At 31.9% G+C, this 26,977-nt stretch overlaps 1 protein-coding gene across 3 annotated transcripts in view; it reads right to left on the bottom strand.

The window, feature by feature from the left end:
- The window catches only part of LOC142338470 (uncharacterized), an 86,341-nt gene extending 60,555 nt beyond the window's left edge, over positions 1-25,786 (bottom strand). For 2 of the 3 annotated variants that reach the window (XM_075388239.1, XM_075388238.1), the window contains exons 1-4: positions 23,879-25,786; positions 21,427-21,663; positions 7,884-8,019; positions 6,727-6,806 (exon numbers count right to left, since the gene is read on the bottom strand). In XM_075388239.1, the coding sequence (XP_075244354.1) occupies positions 6,727-6,806; positions 7,884-8,019; positions 21,427-21,663; positions 23,879-23,954 (529 nt within the window). In that variant the 5' untranslated portion in view covers positions 23,955-25,786. The remainder of the gene's footprint in view (positions 1-6,726; positions 6,807-7,883; positions 8,020-21,426; positions 21,664-23,878) is intronic. The other variant, XM_075388242.1, reaches the window with a different exon arrangement.
- Between the last annotated feature and the right edge of the window lie 1,191 nt (positions 25,787-26,977).

The following is a 26,977-nucleotide window of genomic DNA, read 5'->3' as shown; positions in this document are numbered from 1 at the left end:
TTTGAAAATTATAGCGAAAATTACAGCCGGAAAATTCGATCAAACAGTTGAACAGCTCTCTTTTGTTTCTAGAGCAACAACACAGTCGTTACCAATTTTAACATATTTTTTAATCAACATTGACAAAAATTCTATAAAAAACAAAACATGCAAAGAGAAACAACGAAAAGCAGTCAAATATTGGTAAAAAAAATATCGGTCAAATATCGATCGGCGAAAAATGATTGTACAAAAAAAACCGTTTGAATATACTAAAGTGAGTCGGAGCAATGAGTAATAGAAGAGCACTATATTGGTGTGTAGATTCATCGAAGAGGCCACTGAGAGACACAAAATTTAGAAACATGAAAGCTAGTCTGTAATAACCTTTCGCTTCGTTCATGATCAACTATCAAAAAAGCTGTTGACGAGGCTGCTCATCTCGCCTTTGCAGTAACAGAAAAAATGAAAAAAGTAGTTGAAAAAAAAAATAAAAGAAACGAAGAAGTTTTCTCTTAATGATGTACAGTCAGGCATATCTTCAGGAAACACGAAACATCAATACATACCTTTTTATTTCAAGGCTATTTAGTTAAAATTGATTGATTTATGTGTAACGAATCCCCAATTTGCCAAACGTTGTGATTTTGTGCGACCCCTAAAACTGCAATTAAAACAATTTGACCTAATTTGTCATACTTTTTAACGATGAAAAACTAATAAGTTGTCGTATAGTACGCGTTCTTTTTAAACAACGTCCCTGCTGCTTTATCAAAAGTGCTAAAAGCGCGTAGAACAATTATTTAAACCAAAATTTTTTGCCGGTAGAATCTTAATTATTCTTCGATAAGATTATACTTATCTTTTGAAAAAGAAATCAAAACACATTTTATAAAGCCTTACGACATGACTCTGTTGGGTTCGATATTTCATTACTCTACTTTATGAGACCTGACACACAAGATATGTTAACAATTTATGAATAAACACAATTATTCTAGCGAGACATCATGATCAAAAGAAATAGATAATCGTCTTACCATGGGAAAAAATGGTGACTGAAGCAGGTGACATGATCAAGATAGAGAGTAGTTGAGTCGCTCCAATCACCATCAAACACCTGCCAAAACAATTAAACTATTGACCATAATTTCCAAGTTTTTTTTATATTGCTTCAGATCAGAAGTGCAATTCGTCAACAAAGATTCGTTTCCATTTGTTGCACACTAAAAAAGTTGACGTTAAAGTAGTTTTATACATTAACTTATTCCAAGTTTTTGTAAAGTTTACCTGAAAGTTACCTGAACATGAGTTTACTTTTACTTACGGTAAAATGACCTCAACTTTGTTAGTGTACGATTTCATACTAATTTAAAAATTTGCGTTTGATCTAATTGATACCTCCAATGAGATAGCAGAGGGAAAAGAATTCTGGTAAGGACAAAGTGTTACAACTGAAACTCTAGATATCACTCAAACCTTCTGATCAAGATAACGGGGACCTTGTTAGAACCTTGTGAAATAGAATTTTGAATGACACTGATCAAAAATCTCGCAAAACCTCTAAACGTGGTATGAGTCTTGCAAGATCTTGTAATACAACCACTGTTTTTAGAAAAAGGACGTGGTTTCTGACAAATTACTAGCGTCTACGGATGGTTAGTATTTGATATATAATTTTTATATACCATGTAAGGTTGTTGCGAGATTTTAAATTCTCTCGTTACTCGAGGATACTTCATAAACCATAAACAGATGTTTGCTGGTTGAGGCAATGGTAGTTAATCATTGTCTCTAGCTATGTACAACTGTTACCAATAAGCGGCGAGTAAGCAATATCAGTTTTTATATCTTTATACATGGACGAGAAGGTGTTACAAAGCGATAAATTAGACGTAAATAGAAGCCATTTTGAATAAATAAAATTAGATATCTTTAAAGTTGTACATATCAACGGTCTGTAATATAAACTAGTGGTTGTGATATATTCTGTCTCATAAAGTTCAATATGTGTAGTAATGTGTATATGGCTGCCTCCGTATCTTAGAGCCACCTCGGCAGCTATATACACATTACTCTATTTCCATTTATATTTCACTTTATATTTCCCTCTATATTTCTTCAAAATCTATCATTTACTGTCTCACTTAGTGCAAAACACTAGTGTCGAGGTAATCTGGTAATTATCCATTATCAGACGGATAGTTTGGGTTCTATCCCCACTGAGTCTGGAGGACGTCAACAGATACTAGTGTAACTAATCAGCGAAACTGCTTCGCAGATGTGACCGTGTAACAAGCACGTAAAACTAACTTGTGAAAATAAACTTGAACGAAAAAATACCAGATAACTCTTTTATAATTAAACAAAAAACAATAATAAAATAATTTTATATATGTTTTCATACCAATATTATAATTATAATTCTACTACTAATTTAATAATGGTGAAACATCTGCGAAGAAGGTTACCTGATGGTCTAAGACCCATAAAACCTAAATTCACCATTACTATATCTATTACCTTTATCATCAAATGGATCAAAAGCAATCTTGTATTGTTCTCTTTGCTTCTAAATGATGCTTCTTACTATCATTAGTATAATTAGTCTTATATTTAGTTTTACCTTCATATATAGCATTAGTATAATCTTCAATTGCAATTTGGTTTTTAATAGTAGCCTTGGTTATACTTTTTAACTTTTTCTCTTCTTTTTTAACTGTATTAAAGCAATATGCTTTAGCTTTAAGGAAACAGGCTTCCATAATATTATCATTAGGTATTTCATCTTTCACTTTACCCAATTCTGAGTTATGTAAAATACCACTTATCTTATTCATTTCAGTTTCTATGTCAATATCTTAAGGAACATTATTGTATTTAAATACACTATCAGTATCTGTATAATGATAACTGCAATCTAACTCTTTCTCAAAGTATTCATATATAGCTTTATACATAAACAGTTTTGCTTTCTCTAATATAACAAAACCAATATAATTAAACTTATCTAACTTAACATTATCTCTTGTTTTATGTACCTTCACCAGATCATCATCAAACTCTACAGCATATTTAAAACTAATATTTTTTTACTAAATTATTATATCTATCTTTATCATTAACTAACTCTACATCTTGTCTATTGTACACATTTTATATTGTTTTTCCATAGAAGGCAATATTCATTAATTTAAAGAACACATCGCCAAATTTATCTCCCTTAGCTTTAGCTTCTTTTCTTTTCTGAATATTAAACTCAATATATGGTTTTGACCATTCTCTCTTACTATACTATAATTTTGCTGAATTGTAATGTCCTCTAACTTTAATCCATTATCCAAATACCAATCTAACACCTCCCCATCTATTACATAGTCTTCCTTATGTGTCAACTTTAACATCAGTTTTCTTTTGGTTTATATCCTTATTATTTTCTTTTTGATAATCTGTAAACTTTGGATACCTCTTTGTCTTTTTTTTTTCAAGTCATCGTTATGTTTAATATCAAAAGTACAGATATAATAGCCTGTGTTAGAGTTAGATCTAGTGTATACCATATCTGCGAATCCAGTTTTTGGATCACTACACACTTTGATTTCACCAGTAGGTAAAGCTTGTACGATAGCAGAAGCATGCAATGAGTTGAAGTTTAAAAATTGGAAAATTAGAGCGAAAAAAATTCACGCCGCAAATCCACTCGCTTTTTCGCTCCACTTCTTTATTTGGCTTGACCAAAACTACCACTACAATTTCACCTCAAAAAGAAGGAAAATGTGAGAACAGATCTTAAAAAAAAGACAGCGCCCCAATACAATTCAAATTCTTTGAATTGTGAAAAACTAATTTTAACCGGTATCGAAGGCGTAAAAACAGAAAACTTTGCACTAAAAACCCCAGCTATGTTCATTTGTGGTTTATTCGACACCAATAAATTGCTTTGAGACTTGTAGTTAATGCAATTAGGTAACAAGTAGACAAAAACAGCGAAAAGCGAACGGATAAATCTTTATGTTACTTTTAAAACATTTGGTTCCACGGTCGTGAAAATCTTTAGCTATCAATTGAAATCATTAAATAGTTTTCTTTTTTGTCTATGGCAAGCCCCTAACAAATGCAAATATGCAGTTTTTCTCATTCGATTATAAAAAGAACGACAAACAATGACAAAATAAAAAAAAACAATTTAATCTTTTGCGAAAAGCCGGAATGGAGGACGTTAAAACAATAACCGATGCACCATAGTGTTCCACATGTTCAGTGGTACTTCTATATGAAAACGATAATAACATCGACATGCAACCTGTTTTAAATGTGGTTTAGTAGCAGGCAAAGAAAGGAACAGGGAATATTAAGGTTAAAAAAGACATTTTTTATTAAAACACTTGATTTGTAGGTCAAAATACCTTGAATATCGATCAAAGTCAGTACGTAGATCCCTTTGCTTATCCAAAGGAAGACGCTAAGACCTGCTTCTGTCCATAGTTTGTCAAATGGCTACAAAAACAACGACAAAGTCAAAAAGTGAACTAAAATTTTTGAAAGTAACTGATATATAAGCCGTTCCAGCAATGAGCAGTGCACTAAAAATATTGGTTATGTTCAATTGCTCTTTTTGTGAATAACACTAATTGAATATGCTACCTGTAATTGATGACATTAGGCAGCAAAAGGTCAAAAAGTGCGGAAACGGGCACATATTAATTTTTTTTCTGAGTATTTCTTAAAACAATTGATTTCAGAGTTAAAAAAACTTTGACTATCAACTAAAAGAGATAAATAGGTTGTTTTCTGCATCCATAAAAAGTTGTTAGGATTATAGGAAGTTATTATACGACAAAACAAAAAGAATGACAAATATAGAAAAAACCCATTAAAAACAAAAAAATCCAATTAGCTCTGCTAGAGGACGGTATCTAAGCAGTTCAAAACCCTTATTTTTTTACTGAAAAACCGATGTGTTTAAAAGTGCCTTCCTTTGAAAGGCCAATTATGTGACATCTGATCTGTCAATAATGTGACAAGAGCTTAAAAAGAACCAGAATGATGAGAAAAAGTTCAAAATCAATTTTTTTCTTACGAAAACTCGTAGTATCAAAGGGAAAAACCCATTACCTAAGCCTTAAAACCGCAACAAGTTTTAAGGTTTGATCAATTAGAAAACCGGTGCGACCTATTTTTGTTGACTTTAATCTAGAAGTTGACCAAAAAAAGAGAAGAATGTCGCAAACAATAACCCATTGTTTAATTTAAAAATGTTTTTTTTTTTAATTCAAAACGACCACACGCTTTCAAATTAAAAACGAAAAAGTTTTCCCTGAGGTTCTCTAGGAAGCCAATTGAACCTGTCATTAGTACGTTATGAATTTGAATTTTGTTGGATTCTAAGAAGCAACGATTAGACCAAAACTAGCTTTGTCATTGCCGATCGTCTAAAGGCAACACTTTTTTGTTGCAAATATTATGGGTATGATCATCTGATCAATGTCTATATACCAAATATAAATGACACCTTCTGCACAATTATTGAGTTGAATTGGCGAAAAGCTGGCAAACGTTTTAATTAAGAATACTCAAAGGATCCACAATTAAAACTAGCTTAACTTGGCGAACGTTGTTTTTAGCAAAGATTATGTCAGCAAATTTAACGTGGTTTAATAGGGTAAATTCAAATAAAGTGGAGTCTATTTCGTGAAATTTTGATGCAAAAAGGCTGAAATTTGAAAATTATAGCGAAAATTACAGCCGGTAAATTCGATCAAACAGTTGAACAGCTCTCTTTTGTTTCTAGAGCAACAACACAATCGTTACCAATTTTAACATATTTTTTAATCAACATTGACAAAAATTCCATAAAAAACAAAACATGCAAAGAGAAACAACGAAAAGCAGTCAAATATTGGTAAAAAAAATATCGGTCAAATATCGACCGGCGAAAAATGATTGTACAAAAAAAAAACCGTTTGAATATACTAAAGTGAGTCGGAGCAATGAGTAATAGAAGAGCACTATAATGGTGTGTAGATTCATCGAAGAGGCCACTGAGAGACACAAATTTTAGAAACATGAAAGCTAGTCTGTAATAACCTTTCGCTTCGTTCATGATCAACTATCAAAAAAGCTGTTGACGAGGCTGCTCATCTCGCCTTTGCAGTAACAGAAAAAATGAAAAAAGTAGTTGAAAAAAAAATAAAAAAATAAAAGAAACGAAGAAGTTTTCTCTTAATGATGTACAGTCAGGCATATCTTCAGGAAACACGAAACATCAATACATACCTTTTTATTTCAAAGCTATTTAGTTAAAATTGATTGAGTTATGTGTAACGAATCCCCAATTTGCCAAACGTTGTGATTTTGTGCGACCCCTAAAACTGCAATTAAAACAATTTGACCTAATTTGTCATACTTTTTAACGATGAAAAACTAATAAGTTGTCGTATAGTACGCGTTCTTTTTAAACAACGTCCCTGCTGCGTTATCAAAAGTGCGAAAAGCGCGTAGAACAATTATTTAAACCAAAATTTTCTGCCGGTAGAATCTTAATTTTTCTTCGATAAGATTATACTTATCTTTTGAAAAAGAAATCAAAACACATTTTATAAAGCCTTACGACATGAATCTGTTGGGTTCGATATTTCATTACTCTACTTTATGAGACCTGACACACAAGATATGTTAACAATTTATGAATAAACCCAATTATTCTAGCGAGACATCATGATCAAAAGAAATAGATAATCGTCTTACCATGGGAACAAATGGTGACTGAAGCAGGTGACATGATCAAGATAGAGAGTAGTTGAGTCGCTCCAATCACCATCAAACACCTGACAAAACAATTAAACTATTGACCATAATTTCCAAGTTTTTTTATATTGCTTCAGATCAGAAGTGCAATTCGTCAACAAAGATTCGTTTTCATTTGTTGCACACTAAAAAAGTTGACGTTAAAGTAGTTTTATACCTTAACTTATTCTAAGTTTTTGTAAAGTTTACCTGAAAGTTACCTGAACATGAGTTTACTTTTACTTACGGTAAAATGACCTCAACTTTGTTAGTGTACGATTTCATACTAATTTAAAAATTTGCGTTTGATCTAATTGATACCTCCAATGAGATAGCAGAGGGAAAAGAATTCTGGTAAGGACAAAGTGTTACAACTGAAACTCTAGATATCACTCAAACCTTCTGATCAAGATAACGGGGACCTTGTTAGAACCTTGTGAAATAGAATTTTGAATGACACTGATCAAAAATCTCGCAAAATCTCGCTGACACTGATCAAAAATCTCGTTTTTAGAAAAAGGACGTGGTTTCTGACAAATTACTAGCGTCTACGGATGGTTAGTATTTGATATATAATTTTTATATACCATGTAAGGTTGTTGCGAGATTTTAAATTCTCTCGTTACTCGAGGATACTTCATAAACCATAAACAGATGTTTGCTGGTTGAGGTAATAGTAGTTAATCATTGTCTGTGGCTATGAACAACTGTTACCAATAAGCGGCGAGCAAGCAATATCAATTTTTAAATCTTAATACATGGACGAGAAGGTGTTTCAAAGCGGTAAATTAGAGCTAAATAGAAGCCATTTTGGTTAAATAAATTTCGATATCTTTAGATTCGTAAATAGCAGCGGTCTGTAATATAAACTAGTGGTGATGATATGGTCTGTCCCATAAAGTTGAAATAAGCGAACCTTCGAAAAACGCCAAAAACGTGCAATTGAGCATCAATGTGGTCATTTGAATGTCAACGTTTTTTTGATTAAGCTTTCATTCATCAATATTTCCTACGTTTTAAAATTGAACTTTGAACTTTGAACGGTAGCCTGTGGCTTTTGAAACGTTACTTTATTTCAACTTTATGGGACACGCTATAATAGTAGTGTTGAAGGGTACCTCTTTTTGGTGGCATGTATTCTGTGGAATAGGACACTGCATACAGCCAGGAGTCTGTCCACTGTGATCTCCATCAGAGTGAAACAGGATGACAACAACACAAAGTGGTACATCAGATGAGACCCATAACAGTACACTGAGAACACACAACCACACCTTTTTCTTCTTTTTTCAATATATTAATAGATTCCTCCCATTTTGAGTGCGGGATTGGATAGAGGCCTACTTTTAAGAACTAGGACGCTGAAGGGGGGCACGGCAGTGATAAGAGTGGAAATTTGAAATTTTGAGGGCGAAAAGGTGGGAGGAAAAGTGTAGAAAATAATGTACTCATTTTAGAAATAAGTTCTGAATGATTTGCATGAAAAATTGCGTACGCGAAAAAAAAAGTTTTTTTCAAACGACTTCTGCAAATTAATTAAACTCATCGCATGACGGCTTAATTTTTCACTAGCTAAAATCTTGCATTAGTTTTTTTAAAGTAGGGTGGAAAAATAAATGGAAAATGTTGGAGACAACATCCTTTCTGATCAAAGACCGTTCTATCACATGTGTGCATCAACATACACAAACCATGCAGTCCGCAAATATCGACAATTTTTTAAGAACTTATTTATTTTCGGTTTCTTTTTCACATTTAAGCGACGTGGCGAACAAAGAACCATTTTAGACTTTTTTTAAGCTGCAACTACTATAAAAAAACTATAAACTATAAAGCTATATATTGCTACGCGAAATTTAATTTTTGCTATAAGCCAGCAAAATTGTACATGGACTTTATTTGAAGGTAAAATTGAAAATCCATAAAGTTAGTCTTTGAGTCCCAAAATAGAGATAAAACAAGGAAGGAAATATGCTATATAAAAATAGGGTCAATTAAAGGAGATAAAGAAAACTCAAGTTAAGGTAAAATAAAGGTTAACTTTACCTTTACCTCACCTTGGGCTAAGATAAAAATGCATTATATTTCTCGGAACAAGGAGAGATCTGGCAGGGAAAGTTATAAAAAAAATCAAAAGGACGAACAGATAACAATCTGAAAACCTAAAATAAGTTTTAAAAACACAGTGTGATCAAAGACGCTTTGTAGGAGTTTAACGTTGAAAAAAAATGGTCAGTCTTTATTTTGTCATAAAGTAGCAAATCTGAATTGAAAAAGAGTTGATCAAACAAACGGTAAAAAACAACACCGAAGAGATCCCAAAAACATTTTGACGCGATGCCGTTTGTTGCAACCAACAAATTTTCATTGATTGACATTTCACTTCTACATAAGTTTACGTTTTAACTACACGCTAAGACAAATTCTATAATTATAAACAGTAAAGCAGGATGGATACAATGAAGTGTTCTTTCAAGGGTGCTCATAAATTTGCAACCTAAATTATTTTCAACAAATTTGAAAAAATAAATACGATAAGACTAGGACGAAGGCACTAGAAAAAAGTGATACAACTCATTATATTGGTTTTCTGATCATAACCAGTGTAATTCTGTTTATTCTCATTTCAAAACCCATTTGCCAATATCCATTCGACTATTTGACTTAAATGCTCTTGAAAGTTAACCATTCAACTTGCAGGGTTCTTAAAAGTTAAAGACTAAACTTACATAATTTCATACATAAATTTTTGAATATAAGTTGTTACCAGATAACAATTTGTACCAAAAAATATATATAGTTATAAATATAAAAAATGCTTCAAAAATAAAGGATCTAAAAAGTGTGAAAATTGCTAAAATTGGGTAAATATTGGAAAAAAAGAGTCACCAAAATATTTTGAGAAAATGCTGACATATGAATTTGAAATTTCAATCATAGTCAAAAAGAGTAAAATCATATAGGAACACTTTTAAAAAAGCAATCGTGAAGAAGCCAATTGAGTTCTAACGTTCATTAATTGAATTGCAAAAAGACTTCTTTACTTGATAAAATTGAGAAGTAAACATTTTATCAACTTAGATTGCATTGTAATATGTTATACAATTTGAGCAACTAAGTCTCACGCGCTTTCTGCGGTATATGACTGAGTGTTAAAATAAAATTAACCATGAAAAGTTGAGCTCGACCGGAACGAACTTCCAAGAAACTTACAAGTTATCCATTCGACTTGCAAGTTCTTACAAGTTAACCATCTTTTGCAAGAAACTTGCAAGTTCTTACAAGTTAACCATTTGGTCTTGACCCGGGTAGTTCCAGAGTTAAGATTATTGTTGAAATAAGCAAAATTAATTGTGGATTTTGGATTATTTCGTCATTGTATATGAACGTTTCTCAGGTTTTTTTTTCGATTTTTATCGGTTTAAAAAAATTGATTCAAAATATTATTCAAATTGAACAGATGGGGGGTCAACTAATTTTTCAATATAAATTGGTTGTTTCAAATTTATTCTAGTTTTTCCAAACAGCTGTTTTTTGAAAAAAAAGTTTTAAATAGAATTTATACGTATCTTGTTTTTTGTTTCAAAATTATCGACAGAATGATTTGCATTTTCCGTCCCCAAAAAATGGATGATAAACTTCAAAATGAATCAAATTGGTTGTCCAATAAACAAGAAATGCTTTTCTGAAATAATAAATTTATCAAAAATGGTTTGAAAACTTACATTAATGTTCAAACTAATCTTTATGTTTGAGTTCAATCCTTTAATGTTCGCTGATCGTTTTTCGACGTTTAGGTTGGCATTGAATCATATTTGCTGAGAAAAACTGGCAACTGAAGTCTTCTTACGATGAGCTTTAGTTCAGTAATCACAACAGAGTCCTATATAGTTTTCATGATATATATCAAAACAGCTCCTAATTGACCTTTTATCTAATTTAATTTAATGGATTAACCAAGCTTTAAAAGTAATAAGAGTTAGTTTGCCCATGCCTCGTTGGCCATTACTAGGACTCAGTGGCCGATGAGTCCTGCTATGAAACTATCACAATCAAATTATGGGATCAAATTATCCTCTCAAGTGTGATAAAGAATGCTTCTAATACCAACTGCTCATTTGCTATAAGATCAATGAATCAACAAAATGGTGAGAAATATAAATGCAGTAATATGCGGACGTACAAAAATGTATTCTTAATAGTTCACTACTTATATTTTGACATTTTTTGTCTGATCTTTTGACAAAAGTAAGATTAAATTAGGTTGTAATGACAAAGTTGGTAATCTCTGCCATTCAGAATTATCAAATAATTAAATTTGTTGATGAAATCACCCAACATAAGTTCATCTCCCGATACATCAACCTAAGCATATCTATAATGTGAGCCCGTAAACCCCACACAACCATGTTAACAATTCAGAGTAGTCGAATATCTTGATACTAAAATAGCTAAATTGCTCCTTTTCACGGTATTGAGGTTTTATATGCTGTGTTAAGAAATGTTGAAACGACTGAAAACAAACTTTAAACGTTCAAACCTCATTTTCTGAGAAAAATTCTCAGTGCTATATAGCATTTTTTAACCGTTTGTAATATTTACCTCTTTAATCTGTAATGATGACATTTAACAATTCTAAGAAAAATATGTTCCCTAAATTTTCTCCAGCACAGCATTTTGTTCCACGTCATTGGGATTATCCATCTGCTTGTTAAGTGATTCATGAAAATAGTCTTTAGTCCTTGTTACCGTCCTTAGTCTCGAAAAGGTGTCGCGTCATAGAGGACTGATAAATTACACGAACAAAACGTCCACTTGACTGTAATTTCTGCGTATGAATACAACAATAGGGGATCTGAGAGGAAACAAAACCTTTCAATTACCATCTAAAAATGGTTTTTGTTTTCCTAATATAGTTTAGCTCCTTGTAAATTCAACAATATAGCTTTTAGTCCAATTGCTAGCATTAAAAATTGAGACTTCAAAGAAGATCTAAATAAATGAAAGCGGGTCCTTATTGAAATCATATTGGATCCAAATACATCAAAGTAGAAACCTGAGACACAATCCGACATTAAAAGAGTCTATTGAAAGAAAACTTTTGTGCAGAGTCACTCTTTTTCGAAGGTGGTTTGCAGTTTTGTATCTTGATAAATTTTAAAAGTCGATTAAGCTTACTTATGTTTAATCCTTTTAATTCTTCTTTTCTGTAAGTCACAGCCACTTGGATGCACGGGGTGACTCTTCTTAGAAACAATACCTAAGTGAACATAAATTGGTACCGAGATGCAGGATTGAACATTTTCTTTTATGCGCGTTCGCAAATCAGTTTTGAACTGAACTAGTTTAAAGTATATATAGTAACAGCAATATCGAAAAACAAGTCTTCAGCGATGCTTTAAAAACTATTTTCTAGCAAAAGACTTCTTAAATTGTGATTTTAACACTTAAGTTTTTAAATGTTAAGCACATTTAAGAGCCATTTTGGTACTAAGAATAGCGACAGCTTCACTGAACGTTATCATGAATTGAAAAAATGAACAAACCCATATTTTAAATGTTTTCCAGAAAACATTAAGCGAGTTGATTTTTTTTTGAAATTCGCTCCTTTTGTGGATGCATCACGTTGAGTTTTGTTTTGTTTGTTCCGACCCCTCTTGAGGGGGGAGGAACTATATACTCAACTGGCTTTTTTTTTGTTCAGTCAATTTTCGCCGATCGATATATTCATCGTAGAGAGTTGAGACTGGTATCACTAGAAAGCTCTTCCAGCGTAGAATATGGAATTTAAAAGATTTTTTCAGTTTTTAATTTCTACAGGGAGTTATCGAGGTTTAAACTTCTGAGAAAACTAGAGTGAATTCACGTTGTTTTTCTTCAAATTTTCCAAAATTTTTGCCTAAATTTTCGTCAATTTTGCTAAAAATTTGTTGAAATTTTTAAGAATAGTGTCGTTGAACTTATTTTTAAAGACAAACAAGCCTTGTTGATTATTCTGATTTAATTTTTTTGGTCAAAAGCTCTTGGATAAATTTTTCAAAATTCAGCCTTCTTCATCAAAAACAGCACGAAATAAGCTACTTTAGTCCACTTTGATTAAATTTTTCGGCACTACACCCCCAAACAACACTAACACAATTTTTGTAGACTCAGAAGGGAGTTATTCCTACTTCAACTTCCGCTGACAGTGCTCTGTAAATAAAAATTTGTCGTTTTTTGCTAGCTTTACTCGTTTATTATCAAAAATGCAGAACTTTTTTTTGAGTCCTCAACCAACAAATTATCTATATCTACAATATTTGGAAAATCAATAGTTCCTAACAGACAATAAGCACTAGCAGGGCTAGTTTTAAGCCCATCGTGGACTGTTACAATAAAAAAGGAATCGTATTGCAATCAGTCTGTTTTTTTTTTGAAAAAACACCTATTTTTATTAATAAAGAACAGAACATATCAAAAGAAAGATCAGGAGTGACAGGTTCAGTTGGATTCCTAGGCAGCTCCAAGCTAATTCATTTAGTTTTTTACTTGAAAGTTTATGATCGTCTCGAGTTTTAAAAAAATTTCGACTTTTTTAAATTTATTTTTAAATAAATAATGGCTTAATGAAATTTTCCTCCATTTTTTTTCTTAATTTGGACAACTTGCAGCTTAGTGTCAGATATGAAAGAATGCTTCTTCATTCTACTGATTTGAAATTTTGTCTCGATTGCGTTTTGAAGCCTGAAGTTACTGTTTTCTGGCTCTGATACTACTAGATTTCAGATTTTTTTTGTTTTTAGAAATTTTCCAGTTTTTCACGTTTTCTAGTCACATTATCACATTACTGACAGTTCCCATATCACAATATTAGCGTTCAAAATAAAACACAATTGAACATATTAAAATCTTTAAAGATATAGATTATCGTTTCAACGGCCTCGACACTTCTTTCTTCAAGAAATTAATTGAATTTTTAAATTTTGTCTTTAACTGCCATTTTTACTTTGTCAATTCAGTTGTATGATGTTTCCTGTATAGTTATTGGTTTTACTGGCTTTTCATGTAAAAATAGATGAGCCGATTTTCTGATATTAGTAGATAGCTGTGTCTTTCATGACTTTAAAAACAATCGTTTCCCAAAACTAAAAAAAAACTTTACTTCGCAAGTTTGTTCTTCTTATTTTTCTTTTTGGTACCTAATGTCGTTAATTACGTCAAATATGACATTATGGGTGTCAAAAGAAGGTGTCAAAAGGGATTGAGTCCCAAAATCTTTTTTAAAGAATGCGTTATGACCTTACTGACTTCGACACCGGTTTTTCACAAAAAAGTAAAGTAATTTGAATTTTGTCATGTTTGACGTTCTTTTTGTAGACGCAAGAATTATTTTGGACAATTGCAGGTCTCAAAGAATTCTTTTGGACGAATAAACGACCATATTTAAATATTTCTTTTTGTAATTATTGTTTTTCATGACTTTGGATATAATTTTGTTTCGAAAAAAAAAATCAAATTTGTTACATACTTTTGCACTTTTCTCTTTTTTGTCTACTTGTTACCTAGTCTCACTAATAAATGGCCTAATACTACTTTATCGGTGTCTAAAAAAGACGCAAACGGATATATTTTGAGGGCCGAAATATGGCTTGACGGTTTTGACAGCGTGTTCTGGCAAGTTTCAATTGAATTCTTGTTTATTGTTTTTTTTTGTTGTTCTTTTTAGCCGCTTAGAGAAATGAATAAAGACAGGTCCCAATGCCCTTCTATAGAAGCATTAGTAATCGTAAACCTTTGTGATAATTTACTTGATATCTAATGGTTTTAAATACTTTGAAGTTAATTGTTTTATAAAAAATAAGCGAATTTTTTAACTTTATTGTTTTTGTTCTTTTTTGTCTAATTGTTACCAAACCTTTTTATGGACTGGTCCATATCTTTTCTGGTGATTTATAAGTTTTTTTGTTTAGTTTTAGGTTCATCTGACGGTATGTTGACTTTGTTATTAATTTTTGTTTTTTAAAACGGACAAAAAGTTTTTGATGTATTTAATGTTTGTTGTTGTTGTTGTTTGATTTTGCTGTTCGTCTTGACTTGCTTTCTTAGTTTTGGCATATCACAGCAATTTATTGCTTCAATTTTTTTCCACTGAGTTATGTGCTTTGGACGCTATCTTATCGTTCTTGCACAATTTTTTTGAAAATTACTTGGGCTTTTATGGGTTTTTTGGTATTCCCAAAAAAAAATTTTTGGGTTCTCTATCTGTTCCTTATTTGGTAGACAATTATGCCGACAAAGTGTGGATGGGCGGGGTCGGAACCTTATGTGCCATCGCACATTGCTGAGCCGCCTTGTTTGTTCTATGGTAGTATTGGTCTAACATTTTGTGGCAGAAAATATTTTCCTTTCAAACCTAATGCTTGTAACATAATACAAAACAACTTACTTGAATGCTGGGTGGAATTAATTTAAAGTTGGTCGCTTCAATGGGCCTTACAAAAGTAAGAAAAGGGCTAAAAAGTGACAAACGTTTTCGAACAATCGAGTTCTGGTCGAAACAAAATCATTTTTCTGTGAAACTGTGTTTCTCGAATAAATTCAATCAAAAAAATTTTAAGTTCAGCAACATTCTAAAATCCGTTCCGTATCTAAATTTGGCTAATCCAATTAAAGTTATGAAAAAAGTATTCTATAACTCAACCATCCATACAAACAACAACAACAACAACAACCACAAGATGGTGTTGTTGAGCATGGCAATAAGATCAAATGAAAAACAAAAATTATATAAGATAGAATTGAAGACGTAAAATTGCAAGATTAGCTAATAAGTGAACTAATTGCAAGACTCACATTCTTCCTATAGAATTGTTGTTTGAGATGAATTAAGAGTTCCACTTATGGAAAATTTAAAATAAGATATTTTATTTAATTTAGATAAACCTCCTGCTTGTGGCACTTATCAATAAGAACAAAAAAGGTTTCTGGAACTATTGCTGCAAAGGCAAAAACTCCAACAAGCGTCAACAAGATCTGCCTTCAAGGGTTGGAATCATATACCTCTATCTTCAAAAAATTATGAAAACGAAAACATTTTCAAACCTTCTTTGGTTGGATTCAACTTGCGATATTATTATTTCAATCTTGATTTTGATCCATTGATAGGGTAGAGACTATTAATGGACGTTATTATTTTAAGTTCTTAAGTGTTTGAGTTGCTGAATTTGCACAATTAAGTTGACTAAAATTTTTCTACCCTGTTAGACATTATAAAATAATCTATTATCGTAACTTGATTTAATGAGCTAAAGAGATAAATAATATTCACCATTGAGTTGTATGTCAATGGTAATGTAAAATTATACATTCGGAATTTTTCTAAGTTTCCCAACGAATAAATGAGTGCTATTTTTATTTATTAATTTCTCTTTAGGCAATCGCACCCCTTTATTACTAACTACAAACGTAAAATCAAATAAAAGCAAAAAATATAAGATCAGATAAAATTTAAGATATAAAATTTTAAGATCAGGCAGAATATATTCAACCTGACAAAAACCATTCGGTTCATGATAGGTTTCTTTTTTGTAATTTACAACTGACATTATTCAACTGAAACAATAGTTCTACTTATGCAAAAATAAACAAAGATTTTTACGTCTTTTCGTTCGTATATACATCAACTGCTCCCAAAGTGGCACTTAAAATCACAAATAAGAACAAAATACGTTTCTGGAATTATTGCTTCAAAAGCTGAAAACCAAATAAGCATTCACAATTTCTGCCGTCAAGAGTTGGAATGATCTACCAATATCTTCAATAATTTATGAAAACGAAAATCTTTTCATGCCTACGTTGGTTAAATTCTACCTAAGAAAAATATTTCAATCTTGTTTTTCATTCACTGGTAGATTTTTCATGGATGGATTTCAAGTTATAAAAAGTCTGATTTTCTGGATTTGCACAATTAAAATGCTTAAAACTTGTCAACCATGTTAGACATTATAAATTCTCTTATACTTGTATTATGATTAAATGAACTAAATAAATAATTAATATACACTATTGACTTGCATGTCATTGATAACATAATTGTATACATTCGGAAGGCATTTTTTTCAGTTTCCAACGAATTTATGACGGTACATTAATTTATTAATTTTTCTCCCTTGCTGCAATCGCGCCTCTATATTACTAACTACAGAAGTGAAATGCGATATAGCTCACTTTCCTGCAAAGTGACATTTTCCCTTGTCGAAGATTTTCCCTTAATTTTTCCGCTGTATTTTCGTAAAAAGACCAGTAGAAAAATTTTGCCCGACTGGTATGATTGTTGTTTATAAAATTTTAGTTGCAGCAATTAGCCAATCTAATGAAAAACGCCCTTCATAAATGATGGTTGAATTACAAATGCCTTTCCTTGTGAACAAAGAAGAGTCTTGATCAATTTTTATCTACACAGGTTGAAACAGCATTTACTAAGAGCCATTTTTCGTTTTTATTGGTTGGTCTTGATTTTCGTTATATAAGAACTACCATATATTTAAAACTGCTTGAAAAATCTCACTCATTGCGTCCAAAATTCAAAATTTGAACCTCTTTTAAAATGTCTTTTTTCGTTGAGAACACTCGAATGTAATTAATTTAAACAATTTTTTTTCTCTTTTCTGTTAATTTTTCTCAATGTTTTGATTCACAAAGTTTAAGCGAACTGCCACCGGGAGGTGTAAATTGTTGCTTTTGTTCTCATTGATAAATTAGAGCCAACCCCCAAATGAAATTTAGATGTTTTCAGCTTGCCAGTGGGTTCATGACAAGGACGTTCATTTTCAAGTAAAACGTAAGCAAAGAACTAAATGGGTACTGCGCTAATTGTCTGCAGGCTAGCTTAAGTGGGCAGCGCTGTTGAAATACCATATTAATTGATGGAATGAATTCTGAAAAAAAGGTACGATGTGACGCTTTATCACCCCTATTTGTTTAAAAATTCACACCGATTATGTCAGCTCTCTATCATTTAACCCGTTTTTGATTCTTTATATAATTGGTACTATTAACACTGGACTGTAGTCATTTTTCAATGCCTTGATGACCATAGGCATGCCTCGACAGCTGCTCGTGATACTTGATAAAAAACTATCACCACCAAACATTTGATTGATTTTTCCGATGATCTATCCAATTATGAGAAAAATGTACACATTTAGGCTGCTCAGAATTTTCATTATCATTGAGTATGGTCAATTTAGTTTTATATTGCAAAGACGTTTATTGATGAATGAACTTGTCGTTTTTGCAATGTAAAACTAAATTGACCATACTCAGTGATAATGAAAAATTCGATTTGAATATAAACAGTTCCTGCACAACACATGTTTTTGATTCAGCACAACTTTAATTTCAAATTGATTCGATTATTTTGACAAGCAATAGCTGAGCATCAACTTTTCAAAATTATTGGAGTTTTATTTTACTAAAAAAGATTCAAGAAGTTCATCAGTTTCAAATTGAATATAGTTAAAAGGCAGACGCACGAACAGTTTAAACAAAACCTGGACAAATAGTTCAACAGTTGTATTTTATTGCGTCGTTAAGCTTTTTCACGATTAAAATGAACTTCATGTAATACATTGCAGCTAAATTCCAGCATTAATTTCATTATAGTTGACACAATATTTCCTTATTGATTTGGCTGCTTTAATAAACCATTACAGGAAAAATTCAAAATAAATCAGACAATTTTTTGTGGGGCAGAATGATGTTAGTTACAATGAGCAGACAGAATTATTTGGTCCATTTGTTTGTATCACGGACGGGAAATGAATTGTCATCTGTCAGTGACATTTCATAATGAATGAGAAACCAACTCTTTTATTTTCTTGTCTCAGTAGAAAAATAGTTGTTTAGTCTGTAATATTGCCTTCCCCATTTGACAAATTTTGAGCTCAAGTTTAACAAAGTGCGCGTAATCAGCAGTTATGACCTCAAACTACCCGGGTCGAGGTGTCGACGCTAAAAATTGCTAAAAATGTAAAACTTGCGTCGAATGCAGTGAATGGTTGCAAGAATAGTGGTTTTTAGAACTGAATGCTGTGAAGACGCCGAAAACAATAACTTCACTGCACATCTTACGTCAATTCACGGGTAAAGTTTTTGTAAAATTTTTGGTTTGAGAGGGAATTTTTTATTTAAAACGCTTCCGGTTGATAGCGGCGCATTATTTTTTTCATCGCTTAAGCGCTGGAAATTAAAAATTTCACTAATAATCTTACAAAATTTTATCAAATATGTTATTTCATGGAGGAGGAACGGGATAAATCTGAGTTAAATTCAAAAGAATTATCATAGAAGTAAGTCACAGTTGGAGTTGTGGAAGAATAAGCGGTTGACATACAGAGGTTTCTATTTCGTAAAAGTTACGGTGAATGCGGTGAAAGTAAACATTCTCCGCTAAATCTGCAAATCTTACATAATTTCTCTGTTAAAAACAGCAAATCTTAAACAAAATCACCCTCTCATCGCATTCACTGCTGAAAAAAAAAGAAAAATTTTTTAGATAAAAAATCTTTTGGATAGACACAATTCTGCACTATGTGAGTCTCTTTGGTTACCTTGATGTCAAAAAAAACATACAATGAACGTTTGCATACTAAAATTTAGTTTGCTTTGAGCATTATGTTGTACTGCAAGTGAAATAATTGACAGCACCAATGGGAATTGATCCACATTACCCCAAAAAGCAAAAATATTGAGCTTTTTTTGCGACTTGTCAAGAAGTCAAATTTGTTTTTTTTTGGTTAGGGTAAAAGTAAAGATTCAGTGTACGGTGAACAGACATGTTTTAAATTGCGTTATTGGGGACTTTAGATAAAGAAACAAAGACTCTTTGCTTGATCGGTTGAAAAACACCTGGAACTTATAGTGTTTCATGATTTTTTGCAGTGGTAGTTTTCTTTCTGTTTTGTTTTCCAGTGAGAAGTGCTCATTTTTGAATTCTCTAATAAAAATTGCGACGGTTAGCTGGTAAAATTCTTGTAAGTTTCTTACCAGATAACCGTCGTAATCTTGCGTCTTGACAGATAACCGTTATTTGCAAGACTCTTACAAGATCTTGGCTGATAACCGTTTTTTGCATGAATCTTGCAAGATCTTAGCAGATAACCGTCCCAGTTCGTCTTAGCAGATAACCGTCCCAGTTCGTCCAGCTTGCGGTGAAAATATTTTTTTTTAAAACCGTTATTCGCGACAATTCTTACACTACTTTTTAAAACCTCAACACCGGTTTCTTAAATTAGAATAGTTTTGGAGCTAGCATTCGGATATACCACTTCGCCCTTCCGTTTCCCTGTCAGTTACTTTAAACATCACACAAATGCGTGGCGGGGGCATATATGTCTATTTTATATGAATAGAAATTATATTCAAAACACGCACGGGCAATTTTTAAAAAGCAGAAACTCTGCAGTGTCGGAAGTTCCGATATAAATAGCCAGAAGTTGACTTCCGCAAACTTTCGGCGTTTTTTAACTTGCAAATTGCGTGTTTTAAGTTTACTTGTCTGATTGATGTGCCGAGAGAGTATAGCATTCGTCAGGTAACGCATAGCAGTCCGATACGAAGTCAGAAATTTTTAAGTATATTTAGCAGAGTAGCGTGACCTTTCCTCAAATATGAAGGCGAACAAAGCTAGACGAAGAATAAGTAAGCTGAAGTCAAAGCAAGCCGATATTATGTAATCTTTCAGAAATAATACATGTATTCTATATCAATAAAATTAAGACAGCCTATTGTATTCGCAATTTATAATGTGTTCCAGGGCGCCAAAAAACGGATTGAGTCAATTTTTCAGACATCAATTGACTGAGAGACACAACGGGCCCCTGCCCATGGCAATGTCTCTCATCTGCGGTAGAATCTAACGTGGAAATCACGGGATGGTTATTGCGGAGAAGCTAGGGACTCTTTACACTAAAACTACTTCGGCTTGCCTGATTGCCACCAAAGGCGAACGCAAAGTAAGCCGACAGAAATGCAAGCAAGACCGCTGCATGTGCATAATGTTTGCAAATTATTTTGTATTCCGGTGCCCCAGAGAAAAAGATGTGTTTTTTAAACCTCGAATGGATTCGAGCCCCAGCGGACCGCTGTCCGATGATGTAATCATCGATCCTCCGATGATGTAATCCGACGGGCAGATTATCGCGGCGAAGCCCACCGGCCGGTCGGGGGTAATTTATAAGATATATATCTCCCAAACTTTTTGCATATTTGGCCTATTGATCACCACCAGGATGATACACTGCACTGACCCGGTATTTTAAAACATGCAAGTTTGTTTCAAGCACGCAACTCTGCAGAAATACTGGCTTCGCATCTCGAGCCGTTATGCGATTCTCGATAAACGCCAGAAGTTCTTTGTGACTTCAAATAGAGTCATATAACATACAAATTTGGACTATAGCGATATGAATTTAATAGAGACAGGAGACTTACATGAAAAGACGGATCTTTTCCGTTCGTGCCCCCCCCCCCCCAGTTTAGTGGGCGCATATTATTTGCACCCCCGACGCACGTGCCATATTTTTTTACATAATGATTTACTATGTAGTGACACGTGCTCTGTATCTGGGGGCGCAAAAAAACGTATTGGGGGGCACAAACGGAAAAGATCCAAAGACTTACAATTAGGATATGAAATGAAAAACTGATCCGGTAGAGCCATCTGGAGTATGTTCATGGCAGCGTGCACTAAGTCCAGACAGGCCAGTGTGCTAATCAACACATCATGCACCTTGATGTTCTTCCGCTGTGAGAACACAATGAGCAGAAGTAGGTTTCCCAGTATGGCCGTGACAGCCGTTCCGAACTTGATAGTTCTGGCAATCTTTGTTGCGATCGAGGAGCCGGCAACATCGTTGTCTAAACCCCAAAAATTATATGCATTAGTCTGATGCTTATCAAAGAGTGGTGTAGGTGGACTGCAACGAGACCAGTATGTCAAAGAGTGAAACAATTAATAAAGATAATTAAAAAGACGCAGTGTCTAATTTGAACATTTTATGAGCGAATGTGAATTTGGTTCAGGAATAAATTTCCGATCTGTTATTGCTGTGAGCCCAGTGAATATTAGAGAATATTTGGAATATTAGTGAAAATAATTGTTTTCTAATTTTTTTGCTTCGTTTTGCTTTAATTACATCGAAACGTGGAAGGAAGTGAAATTTTTTGGCAGTAGTTTTTCTAAAATTTCTTGCAACACCGACGGCTTAAAATTATGCTAATCTAGTATTCTGTCATTTTAATAAAATTTCTCTTGAGATGGCCTAAGCTCTTCACTTGCAGCGATAAATATATTCAATCTTTTATTGCATTTCAAGTGTTTTGTAGGAGGAAAGATTTTTTCGCATTAAATTTGAACTCAAAGTTCCTCGGAAAAACTTATTTATCTCAAAGTGAGACAAAATCTAATAGATTTTCAATTTTCGATAATAAATGTCTTTTCATGAGCACTTTAAGCGCAAAAACATTAAGCGTTTTTTTATTTTTGAAAACAAAAGCATTGAAAACAAATGAATTTTTCATCCACTTTTTCAGATCTTCAATTATCCCATTGAAAGAATTATATCAATTTGCGATCTCTGTCAGCATCTTAATTTCACATGATGCTCAAAATAACGCTTTTGCTGATAATCAGTCAATGATCAGTTGAATTAATTTCTATCCAGCAAAAATGTCCTGAGTATAAAACGTTGCGTAAATGAAAAACTGAAAATTATGCAGATCTTTTGTTTGGAGAAACATATGAAATTCTGAGAATAAAATATTAGATTTGAAAACATATGTTTCAATGAAAGACGTTTTCTTCGTGTTTGAATAGAAATTTTTGGCTTTCTGAAGATTACAAAATCTTTTAATTTGTAATAAATTTGGAATAAATTTAATGTTGTTTTAAAAAGTTATGTTTTCGCTGACTAACTTGAACAACTAAAAAATCAACAATTTGCACTTCATTTAAAGAGTGAGCAGTATTTAATCAAGACTTCTATTTCTAAAGTTTCTTCCCTGCAGCGCGTAAATTTATAATGATTCTACCTTTTTGTACAACATTTTCATTTCTTTTTAGTCACAATTTCGATCTTGAGTAGGAAATTTTTGATTAGAACTTTTTTCCATGTCGATTCTTCCAAAATTTTTTAGCGACAAAGTTTGTCGTTTTAAGCAACAAATCATTTGTTTGTTTTCGCATAGACGTAACAACTATTGGCTGAATGCCTAATGTCGAACCAATTAAATAATATAGTAAGAAATATAGTTTTTTTTCAATGTGTCTGAACAACTATATTGTTAGACCTATGCCATTCAAATTTGTTTTCGATTGTTTGCTTACGCAGAACCTTTATAACTTATATAATAAAATAAATAGGCATACCTAGCACCTAAGTCAAATTTTCTTTCTGTCTTTTTTTTTAAATTAAATTTTCAAAAATTTTTACTTTCCCCAGTCGATTTGGAATGGTTATCTTGCAAAATTCTGGCAGAATGTGCCAGAATCTTTCAAGATAGCCATCCATTCTGCCAGAATCGTGCAAGATAACCATTTTTCTGTCAGAATCTTATCAGATAAGCGTTTTTCTGTTTGAATCATGCAAGAGAAGATTTGTTCTATGCCCAATGTCCGTGGTAGCTTGTCTGTTTGCCAGAGTAATAAAAAATAGTCAAGTACTGACTGAAAATGCAAAGATTAGTAACATTTTCCTTGGATAACTAGTTGAGAATCGAGTGCTGCTTTTAGAGTTTTAACTACAATTAATTCTAAATATATTTAAAATTCTTAATTAAAATTCTAAAGAAACTTAAATAAATTTTAAAAGGTTTTCAATGAAAATTGACCTAATGAGTTTCAATTATTTTGATCAGAAAAAAATGTTACAGAAAATGAATCAAATCCGCCAATCAAATTGCAGCTCGACCGGAACGAACTCTGTTGCCTTGGCAAGAATCTTGCAAGATAACCATTTTTCTGTCAGATTTTGCAAGATAACCATCTCTTGAAAGAATCTGCCAGAATCTTGCAAGATAACCAACCACTCTCGCCTGGGGTTGACGTTGAAATCTTTACTGAATTAATTCTTACCCTCATTTAATTTGTCTTCTTCGGGTAAAACATAAGTAATATTTGTAAAATTTTCGAAAGCTAAATCATTCAACATTTTGAATAACTGTATAACTATTAAATTAGTCTCAGTAACTTAATTTTTTGCAGCCGATGTTTCCGTAAGACTCCTAATTGATAAAATATTGCTAACGATATCAACTCACAGAAACCAGTTTTAATGGATTTTAAAATAAATAGCGTTGCTTTGAAAATGTCGAAGGAAAGCGTAATAAATTTATAATGATTATGTAAATTCCTATAATAGATTGAAAAATCAAGGTGTTCACAGACTAACGTGAATAAATTTTCAATATGGGCAGTAAAATTTTCAATTTTTGTCGCTGCCAGCAATGAATTAAATTTGTATTTATTCAATAATGACGTAAATGGGAAAGCATTTATACGCACGCGAAAGTCAGACCTACGGGCAGGCAACTGGTTGAGAAAAACGCTGATTTCTAAGAAAATTATAATTTTAAGGAGAGCTTTCAAACGCGTTTAATTATTAGCAAGCTGCTGCGCGCAAGTCAAATATAGGCTTTTAAACGTCAACAAAGTTAAAAAATTGTTATGCTTAAGTGATGAAATGCGACATTTCTCCTCAATTAGTTGCCCAAGAAATTTTGTCAATGAAATTTGCAAAGTAAAGTGAATTTAGTGCGAGATATTAATGTTAGATAGCTAATAAAAAAGTGGAGCTTTTAAACCATATGTCCTTGAATTTGTTGATATTGATCCGTAAAAACAAAAAATTGAAATCCACATAGGCTGAGGTAGTTAAGATAAAACAATATCGGCAGTTTAATCGACAAAGCTGAGCTTTGAGTAAAATAAACGAATATTCCTCAGAAATAATAATCTTAACTGATATTTTCTTGAGGTGAGAGATTATAACTCAATATGGTATAGTTCTAACAAACAAAAAAAAACTCTGAGCAACATAGGAAATTACTTCAAGCAGATCCAGTTTTAAAAATATTTACTGCAACCTAGGAGCAATAAAGTGGTCAAATTGGAGAGGATAACAAAGCATTGCTGAGTAAACAAAAGTTTGGGGACACAAAATTAGTACGGGAAAATGTTAAAATCTTGTGGGCATGTGAACGAGAATCGAGAGAGGTGAAGGCACTGGTAATCAGAGGTGAAAACAAGTTGATAACAACATGAAGTGTTATTACTTAATAGTAATGAGCAAATACTACCATTGCAATCAGTGCGAATAAAGTAGTCTCGGGTTTTTATTTAGTGTTGCGTTCAAAAACTGGTTACATAACTTCTTATTAGGCTAGGAAAGAATTAAAAGACATTAGTTAATAGTGTTAATCGAACCAATCACTATCAATTATTGATTGAAATAAATATTCACAAAGATGAGGTAAAACAATATGAAAAACAAATCGAAGCTCAGAAAAATTTTCTGCGTGTAAAAGACAACATACAACGCAACAGGAAATAAATTCACTAAGCTATTGGAAAAATTTTAATTATTACTAAACACATTCGATGAAAGCATTACACGACCATAAATCGTTTCCTTTTGAATTCATAAAAGAGTTGAATGCATAAAATTGAGTGATCAGTGGCAGCTTTGTCGATTGTATCGTCATTTTTGTGTGCAATTTGTTTGAATTGGTCCAAACTCAAAATGAAGCGATCGTATCAATTTGAAAAGGACTGAAATAGAGAGCAACCAAAGTTCAATAAAAACATGTTTCGTTTTTTATAGTTTTTCCTTGGAAATGCAAGCTTCGCACATAGTTTTTTAAAATAATTGTTATGTGGTATTATGTTGGTTTGCTATCATTAATTTAAAATTATTCCTTTTAGAGTAAAAGAAGCCGTTGGGATGATAATAATGGAAGCGGCGAAAACGCAAAGAGAATTTATTTAAATGCTATAAAAGGACGCAAATTTTTTCTACCAGGAAAGACCAATCAGAAAAAAGGGCAATGAGGAATGGACAGAAGTGGATGAAAAAAATTGGGTCTTTAAAATTATAGCTTCCACCCCCGCAGCTTAGTGGTCACATTACGTGTATCCCGCATTACCCTCAGTATACTTTAATGGGTGGGGGTATATGTGTTTTTAGAGGTGGGGGGGGGGGGGGGGAGGCATTTACATAGAGAGATTGGTCGATATCAATGTAGCTAAATTGAAACATAAGTTGCTATTTTCCTTATAAAATGTAAGTGAGCGCGAAAAATGAATCAATATGTTGCAGTACTTGAGTTGAATTTAATTGAATTGATCGACTTTATACAAGCGCCAATAGGCCTAGGCCAAGTTCAAAACGAAGTTTTTACAAAGGCGAAGTACACAATACACAAGTTTCAAACATTTTTTAATACAGCATAGTCGAAACCAAAAAATGTTCCCTCTAAATACAAGAAAACAAAAGTTAAAAGGCAAGAATCTAATAAGATTATCTGTTGTCTGCAACTCGTGCAATGAAACGTAGCTGAATGATTCAATTTTTTTTCGTTCGTCTCACATTATTCCACGTTTTTATATATATATATATATATATATATATATATATATATATATGTATATGTATATGTATATATATATATATATATATATATATATATATATATATATATATATATATATATATATATATACATATACATATACATATATATATATATATATATATATATATGTATATGTATATGTATATATATATATATATATATATATATATATATATATATATATATATATATATATATATATATATATATATATATATATACATATACATATACATATATATATATATATATATATATATATGTATATGATATGTATATATATATATATATAATATATATTATATATATATAATTTTATATATATACATATAATATACATATATATATATATATATATATATATATATATATGTATATTATATGTATATATATATATATATAAATATATTTATATAATTATATATATATAAATATACATTTATATAAATATATTATATATATATATACATTGCAACTGGTGCAATGAAACGTAGCTGAATGATTCAATTTTTTTTTCGTTCGTCACATTATTCCACGTTTA

Source organism: Convolutriloba macropyga, chromosome 4 (assembly GCF_964194025.1).
Source record: "Convolutriloba macropyga chromosome 4, txConMacr16.3, whole genome shotgun sequence".
In the NCBI taxonomy this organism is placed as follows: domain Eukaryota; kingdom Metazoa; phylum Xenacoelomorpha; order Acoela; family Convolutidae; genus Convolutriloba; species Convolutriloba macropyga.
This window is presented reverse-complemented; position numbering and strand designations above follow the sequence as displayed.